Source organism: Trifolium pratense, linkage group LG4, assembly GCF_020283565.1.
Source record: "Trifolium pratense cultivar HEN17-A07 linkage group LG4, ARS_RC_1.1, whole genome shotgun sequence".
In the NCBI taxonomy this organism is placed as follows: Eukaryota; Viridiplantae; Streptophyta; class Magnoliopsida; order Fabales; family Fabaceae; genus Trifolium; species Trifolium pratense.
This window is the reverse complement of record NC_060062.1, coordinates 12,451,965-12,461,242: the sequence shown is the minus strand read 5'-3', so window position 1 is coordinate 12,461,242 and position 9,278 is coordinate 12,451,965. Positions and strand designations below refer to the sequence as shown.

The following is a 9,278-nucleotide window of genomic DNA, read 5'->3' as shown; positions in this document are numbered from 1 at the left end:
TTCAAAAATCTAATATGTAAGAAGTTATATTCAACCAAAAAACAAAAACGTTCAATTAGTATGTATTACCGATGTAAAAGAATGTTCTCCACAAGGCAAAAACATATACGTAAATGGGTAGAGGGTGGAAATGCTCAATCATGAATCTAAATTCACACGCCGCATCTTACACACGAGGTTTGCTGTTGGAAGATCAAGTTGGTTTGCTGAATCTGTCTTCAGAAAATCTTTTAGCTGGTCTCTTGGGGTAGATAAACAACTGTGAAATGTAGCCAGAACTGCAGGGATGGGCATTGACAAAGCGGAAAGCACATTACTAAGATAATCAATATCAACTGATAGCTGCTGCGCACCGCGATCTGTAATGTACTGAATCCCACGCAATTGCTCTATGTAAAGTGCTGTTGCACCCTCTGCAACCTGAAATTTAATACAGCCAGTATTAAATGTTAGTTATAGTCACTAATTCATATATGTGCAGAAAGAAACCCCTATAAATTACACTGTGTTCCTTTTTACTGGTCAATTTTGTAGTAAATTTGTGTTCCTATTGCCATTGTCAAACTTCAATGCAACATTAATTATTGTTTTATCGATAATACTCTAAAATATTTATTACAAAGAGAGGAATAAATGAACTTAGATGATAAATAGTTGAGGTTATTCTAAGAAAAAATAAATAATTCCATCAAAAGTAACAAAACTTATTAGTTTTCTTAACCTAAAATGACAGCTAAATAGGATCAAATGCAGTATCTTATTTAACTTTAGGAAACTAAAACTTAGCCATGTCTTCTTTACTTTTGAGGAAACTTTACTACGGTGTTAGAAAAGGAAACTTTACTACTATGCAAAAACCAAGTTGTGCCATGAATATTAGCTTCATGCTGAAGCATACAGATTAAATTGCAACAGAAAATGAAGCTTGATTCACAATATTTCAGACAAAAGAGAAAATGTACTCTTCTTAACTAACGTCACTAGTTATACCTTGAACATCCATTCAGTTGCAAAGAACTGTGCTTCATCATTGGCTTCACTGCTAGATATTCCCTCAGCAAGGGGCTCCAATTGTTGGGGTAAAGTAAGAAGATACTCACCAACACTGGTCACATAGGACTGTGGATATGCACTGAAGGTAGGGAGATGAAAAGCACTTTGTTCCTCAACTGCTGACCATATTGGCAAGCGGGACACATCACTGAGGCGTTGCCGTACTTTAGATATGAGGACATCATATACAAGTTCATTAACTGTGTCTTCAAATGTTGCAACTCTTTGAGATGCAAGGGGAAGAGCATGGAAACGGGGATCTTTAGACTGCAAATAAATAATTAAATATATTTATGTAAAAAGAACATAAAAGAAATATGTCTGAAGATATAGAAACAAGTGTCGTGCATAGCCAAAGGACCTTGTGAAATAAAATGACATTCATTGTTTCAGTTGAAAAAGAATGGTCAACTCAGCTTGTAAATAGTGAGCATAAACTTTTAGCTGTGGCTTAATTTTGCATTAACCATATGAAGATTACAGCAAAGAACTCTACTAAAGAAAATGTCAAATTTATTTTTCCATTCCTTTTTATGCTCGTAAACATTTAGTTCTATTTAAATGAAATAAAATAATAAATGCCTTTTCAACTCCTAGATGGAGAGAAAACAACTCCACAAGAGTCTTGCATATTTGGTTTTCTCAAATTATAATAATATATACTAATGTGAATAATTAACTTTTAAGGTGCTTCCCAATCCAAATATTTAAAATAATCCACTATTCCTTCTATCAATTTCTAAACCCAAAAAAACAAGACACTGCAATAAAGCTAATCTTACATATACCTGATTCAAAAGGCTGATGAGTTTCCTGGCTTTCTCGGGCACATCAACCAGCCGCAGTGTTGCCATGTCCAAGGCAGCCCTTCCACCAAAAGATGGCTCCCTGTCTTCATTGTTATTTATAGTCTGGTTTTGATCTAGACTTGAACCAAATGCTGAAAAAGATAAAGTTGTGCTTAATCTAGCAAGAGTAGCTCTTAAAGATGCTTCAAAGACAGAAGATCTGCTTGTCAAACTATCTGCAACTGTAAGGATCTGCAGTGCCCCTTGGACCATGGACCATTCCTCTTCATTTGAGATCGAATCAACTCTCCGAGCATTTTGGTTTCCATCTTTCTTCTCCATCTCTTTCCTTCCAGAACCATCCCCGCCATAATCCACACCACAGACAGTTCTTAGTGACTTGAGAGTTTCTTGCAGAGTGGAAATGTATTTTAACATTATGTCATCAAGGGCAAGAATCAGCTCATCTGCCTCAGAACCTCCAGTGAAGCTGATGCATCTCTCGGCAGCTGCTTCAAGGAGTATAATAACTTGAGGAATAGACTCCTCCATCCTACGAACAGTTTCACTGAGTTCAACTCCTTGGGCTCCCACCCCTCGAATTACAGCTCCTCTTAAATCTATTCCTGCAATCTCAGAGGAAAGGATGGCCCGCTCCATTTGTCCATACCTGTAGATATTCATAATGACAATAGTAAAGCAAAAGATGTTTCTTTGAATTGGAAATAGGTTTAATGCAAGCTTATATATGAGAATATTGTGCATGAGTCATGGCAACCATAACACGAGCTATTTATTGACATTTATATTTCTATTCCTCTAAATTCACACACACACACTCAAATTATCAATTTCAATTATGCTTCAAATTTTACCTCTGTTTAAACGATTCATATGGAAAGTACACAGCTTTCAGCACATCCATTAAAACTCGTACATCAGAACCAGAAAATAAGTGATGAATATTCCTTGCAAAGGTCCCCGTGATGTTGTGTAATTCAATCAAGGACTCGAGGTGCTTAGTCTGAAGCTTTATACCCTTTTGCATATCTCCAGATAAAATATCAGACAAACCTACAAATATTCATGAGCTAAAATATCAACAATTTTAAGAGTTAAGACAAAGCATAATGTGGTTAACAATGGCAATTATCTTACACTTTTTAGAGTTAACACAATGCTAAATTATTAGAGTTTTCAATTTACTATTCTAAATCAAATTCAAAAGGTTATTTGGAGAGGAAAAAAGGGAATGAAAGATACAACTGCATGATTCAGTGAGACAAGTGTCCAAAGAACCAAGGATTTGATAGGTTACAACTTACAAAAATATGAACTGGATAACTGAGTTGATACTAAACCACTCAACCAGAAGGATGAAGTATGTTACATTGTTACAGACTATACTAACAAACTGAAATGAAAAGATAACCATGAATTGGAGCAGAGATCCTTAAAAAAGAGAAGAAAACAAAATGATAGACCTGTTGGGGAAGTAACCCTATGCTCCTCACCCTGTTACCCAGACTTGCCCAACCCAATTTTTCTCTCAATTGTTTCCTACCTCCATTGATCCCACCTCCCCAATATATAGAAATAATTACCCCTATCTCCCTTCATAAAATGCCGCCTGTCCTATTTTCTGTTAGGCACTAACAGTTTTCCTCTATCCCACACACCTATCAGGCACTCATTCAACTTACAATCTCAAATTCATTCACCAATGGTATATTCTAATCAAATTTGACTGGTCATTTGGAGGGAAAATGTACTAATGAAATATAAGGTGTCACTACCCTGTGAGGAAGTGCCAAAGAACCAAGGAGCTCAGCATTGAAGATATGATAATTAGAATAACAAATAAATTAATCTCCATTATGAATAATGGACCTCCATGCCGTAATAAACATAAATATTCTCTTGTTAGAAAGCTCTTTGTAAACTAGAAGTTATGCAAGTCTTTTATTATCATACACATGTGAACTAAAAGAACAAATTCACTGGAAAAAGAAGGAAAAAACACAAATGACCAGGATATTTCTACGACACGGCTATTTAAAAGATTGAAGAACAACCTTTAGCCAGTGCTTTTGTTTCTGGAACAGCATCCCCAATGGCAAGGTTGATATGAGATATGAAACTGGCACCTATAGCCATCATAGTCTCACTTAGCAATCTTGGGACAAGAATTTTATAGTCTTCAGGGAAAGCAATCATACACCTGAAAGGAACATCTCAAATGCTTTTATAACACTACTTGAATATGCAAATTTAGTTAATATTACTTTGTGCTAGATCATTTTTTTTCCAGTAGGTTGACATAGAAAATTATAATCGACTAGCACCAAGTTTTGAGTATAGAATTACTGGTAAGGCCAACTATTTTTGGATCAAGAAACTTGATATTTAACTAGTGAATGCTAACACGGGACACAGATGTTGACCAACAAAATATGGTATTGTTAGTGCTTTAATCAATCATTTCTTCAACAGTAAAAACAATAGAAGAAAACACTAGTAATAGTACCATTTCCATTCTTGTTCAAGATAAAGTAGTAGCTCATCATAAAAGCTCGGTAACCAATTGGAGAATGACACTGTAAGTGAAACTGACTGAAAATCACCAACACTTGACCTCCTCTCCATTTCATTCTTATTAGCCCGTTCTCTTGATTCAAAGTCTTCCCAAAGCTGCTTTATTGGTTTCAGATGTACCTCTGAATATTGTGACTCCAGAGACTTAAACCTTCCAATTCTAATGAGAATTCCACGCAAATCTTGAGCAGCATCAACCTAAACAAAGACAATAATAAGATCTCAGACAAGGGATTAAATTCAAATCATAGAATGTAAGAGCATGGTTTCCAATGTATAAGTAACCTTGCGATTAGATAATGCATCGGTAAGACGAGGCTGCACCATTGTGTCTAGCCTATCCTCCAAGACTTCAAGTTGCTTTCTTATGTTGGCAAATTCAGCAACCTAAATATAGAGTGCGTGTAAAGGCAAAAAACGTAAGTTAATAATACATAAAGTAAATGTACCAAACCACACACACTTCATAATAACCAAAAGGGGAAAAATCAGTACCTCCCCAACAGCAGACAAGCAATGCCTCATATTAGCAAGAGTTTCAGCAGCGCGAGGGAGATCACCACTGGCAAATACATCCTCAACTGTCGAACTTAATTGAGTTAATCCAGCAGCATCCTATTATTAAACCACAAAAGAAGTAAGTTTTTAGCCTCATTATACAAAATCTTAACGTTCTACAACAATATACAATTCAATATGTAAATTCATTTTCACTACCTGCAACGTTTCATAAGCAGCTTCCATCCTCTGCTTGACTACATCAACCTTAGCAAGTGCCGCTATAGATTCAGCCGACGATCCCTCTGCCTATAGAAAAAGACCAATGATGAAAAAAGGCATTCCATTCTATATTTCCATTCACTAGTGTACCGCTTGGTTGCATAATGATTTGTAAGTTGTCTATATCAAGCTCGAATTTCTAAGTTTAATTTTTATACTACCTCCGTTCATTTTTATAAGAGACATATAACTTTTTAGATACAGATACAACAATTATTCAATAAATCTAAAAAATGACTTGTCTCTTATAAAAAGCAACCGATCGCGCGCGGTAGTACTGAAGTGATTATGATCAAATTCAGACATTTTTAACTAACAATGATTAATCACTCATCAGTCTAAAAATTCTCTATATTTCTAACTTTGCTATGAATGAAATCAAATACTTTCTACTAAGATCTATAACTGTCCACAATGCGATTGCAGAATTTGACATTCCAAATCGTAATTAGAATAATAGTAATAAATGTAGATCCGAATTTGGGATTATGAATATGAATCGAACCTTCTTGAGCTTTTGGAGGATGGCGGAGACAGCAGAACGGAGAGAAACAGCGTCATCACGGAGGCGGATGACGTCACGAGTGGCGCGAGGAACACGGAGGAGAGCGGCGGCGCTTTGTTCCTCAAGAGAAGCGGCGATTTCCTCTGAAACCATCTGGAGTTTCATTTCCAAATCGACGAGATGCTTATCCAAAGTCTCCTGAGGGTGACGACTCTGACATGCCGAGTTGATCCATTTCTTCGGGTCGAAATTCTCGTTAGAGAATGGACCCAAATCCACCATCATCTTTGCTTCACTTCACCTGTGACAACAGTTTTCACGTTCAGAATAAATGCCAGTCAAGATCCATCAACAATATGAACCATGAAGGTGTGTCCGAGTCTAACATTGTGAATACTGTTTGTTTTTGTTTTTAGATTAACTTTATTATTAATAATTTACTATTTACTAGTTTTTGTTTTTGATAGGGATAACCTATAAAAATAATTCAACATATTGAAAGAAAAAAAAAAGTGGAGTTAAGTGAAAAATATGACAGAAATTATGTGGAGTTAAGTGTATATTCCTTTTGGGATTCCTTTTTAATTTACTATATATTGTCAACATATGGAAATCTATGGTCGGATGTAGGTTGAGTTTCATATCAACGGCTGTGAAAAGTCGGTCATGAACAATTACATATGTACATGTGCGGGTTTTCAAAAATATATCTCATAGTATGTAAAACCAACGTAACAACCATTAAAATGTGAGTTAATTATTATTTTTCTTTGATTTTTAGCGCCTATTTTCTCTCAATCTCTTTCTTATACTCTTTGTTATTTTTTTAGTGGCGAAAGCAGGAAAAAAATAAATTTGAATGGGCCGTTAAAAAAATTATAATATATAAATTATATATATAAAAATTAAATTGCATACAAAAATTTTGGTTATAATAAATATCAATTTAATTATTAAAAAAATTAAATTATATACCTTAAACTAATATTTTATGTATGTCAAGTGACTATATTGCTGTCACCATATGCTTCTCACCAAGGGAATACTTTGTTTCACAAGCCTTCTAATGCTTATAGGGTTGTGTCATCTTATGTTGTTTGTAGTCAAAATAAGAATGTTTGACATCATAGATTAGGCACGCAAATGACAATTTTTTTTTACGAAAAAATGCTTATAGCATTTCATTAATTAAAATGTGTTCAATACAGTTTGGTATATCAACCAAAATCTGAAAACTAGTTGACAATATGGCCGCCTTAGCAAATTTATGGGAAACCTCATTTGCTTGTCTTCACACAAACTCTACACTTGAGTTTCTATAATAGTTGGAAAACATAGATTTACAATGCTCAACAATCACCCAAAACTCTGTGAAGTCACCTTTTGAGGAATGAAAACTATCAACCACTCTTTTCAAATCCAACTCGAATTCCACAAGGCCTAAGTTAAGCTCATGAACCCAATTAAGTGCTGCAAGAAGTCAAAGTGTTTCACCAATATGCACTTCACTCTTAGGAGAAAACCACTCGGTCTTAGCTAGCATAAAAGCACATTGATAATCTCTAATACATATGCATCGACATCACATTTGACATGTCCAGCTGACGATTTTCGCCAAATACAAGTTGCATCAGGTTATTGGTTTGAAGCTGGTGGAGCAGCAACATTTCAGACTGCATTTCATTCTTGCAACATATTATTAGCATAAGAGAAAACAAAACTCTGAGCATCAATAATATTATTCCAAATTTGATTGTTTCTTTGCTTCCAAATACTCCAAAGAATACAAGCAACACAACTGCATCTTTCTTCGACGGTTGAAGTAGCTTTTGAAAAATTACTGTTGAAGCATCATTTTCATTATTAATGACAGAAGAAACAACTTGAAAAAAAAGAAGTCATACTCCAAACATTTTGACTACCAGGACACTTGAAGAACACATGTAAGTTGTCATCTTACACAGATATTACAAAGAGCACACAAATTTGGAGAATATACACCTTTGTCTTGAAGTCTTGCTCTAGTCGGAACACACCGACGACAAATCCGCCGAATAAGATTTTCTACAATACAACTCTATAATGTTTTCTATAATAATGCAAAATTCTCTGAACTTTTTGTGATTATTTATGTATAGGCAAATCTCACAAAACACATGCGTCTACCATTGACATAATTTACACTAAATCCTTTAACCTCATTCACAATGATATTTTGAGTTATGTACACAATACATCTGCTATTCTTATTGTATAGCTTTTCTTTGCGCTTGCACTAAGTATACTTGGTTGTATTTTTTTAAACAAAAAATCAGATGTTTTATATGCCTTTGCTCATTTCCATTCTCTTGTTCAAACTCAATTTTTCACTAAATTAAAGTTATTCAATCCGACTAAGGGGTGAATTTCGTTCAATTTCAAAACTTATTACAAATATATGTCCACACACATTACATCAACATGGAACAGTTGAAAGAAGACATACGTCCATAGTTTAAACTGGTCTCACTTTACTAGCTCATGCTAAAATGTCTTTGACATTCTAGGACCGTAGTTTCACTATTGATGTATATTTACTCAATAGACTTCCTACAATTGCATTAACTCAATTTTCATCACCTTATCATGTCTTATACAACAAAATTTTGGAATATCAGTTCATTAGAGTGTTTGGTTGTAGTTGCTTCCCTCATATGAGACCATATAACTATCATAAACTATAATTTAGAAGCACTAAGTGTGTACTTAGGTCTTTCACCCCATCATAAAAGGTACAAGTGTATGACTTCATATAGTAGGGCATACATTTCAAAAAAAATGTTCAATGAACTGGAATTTCCCTTTTTAAATATGTGTAAACCAACTTCTATCATTCTTTAAGCTAAGCCTAGCAGTCACACCTCCTTTGACATCCACTCAAGCATCAATTAATGATCTTGTTAGTGTTTCCAAAATGGTGGACAGCACACCTGCTACACTTATAAGTTATATCCCATCGTTCTAATGAACTCTCAATTACCTCCAACATATCATCACTTATCTTAAATCAAAGTCAATCAGAAATCGTCCATTCAGACAGTCCTCCACCCACCTTACCAGCTAAGCCTAACATTATTCCCATCACAAATCCTACAAACATCCACCTAATGACCACTCAGTCAAAAATAGGAAATTTAAAATCAAAGGTATGTGTTGCTCATAGTGAACTTAGTAGTGTCAAACAAGTCTTAGTTAGAAGATGTGAAAAATGAACACTCTACATTAATGAACAATGCAACTTGGTCATTAGTACTCCTTCCTACACATTGAAGAGCAATTGGGTACAAATGGATCTTTCAACTCAAAGAGATATCAACAAATACAAAGGTAGATTAATAACTAAATGATCCAGTCAAGAACTATGATTTGATTTTACATAAACATTCCCATATGTTGTAAAGCATGTCACCATCAAAATTATTCTAATGCTTGCTTTAAGTTTTAAGTGGGACATTTAACAAATTGACATAATGCCTTCCTCAATGGCATTTTGCAAGAAGAGGTATATATGGCCCAAC

General features: G+C 34.7%; 1 protein-coding gene across 1 annotated transcript; it reads right to left on the bottom strand.

Annotated features, from left to right (window-relative positions):
- Positions 1-6,213, bottom strand: LOC123920607 (conserved oligomeric Golgi complex subunit 7). The gene is made up of 10 exons (XM_045972897.1): positions 5,722-6,213; positions 5,154-5,243; positions 4,932-5,051; positions 4,722-4,823; positions 4,369-4,634; positions 3,917-4,062; positions 2,717-2,915; positions 1,842-2,511; positions 991-1,320; positions 1-420 (listed from the first exon to the last, which is right to left on the bottom strand). The coding sequence occupies exons 1-10, from the start codon at positions 6,004-6,006 to the stop codon at positions 139-141; spliced, it is 2,490 nt and encodes an 829-aa protein (XP_045828853.1). The 5' UTR covers positions 6,007-6,213; the 3' UTR covers positions 1-138.
- Between the last annotated feature and the right edge of the window lie 3,065 nt (positions 6,214-9,278).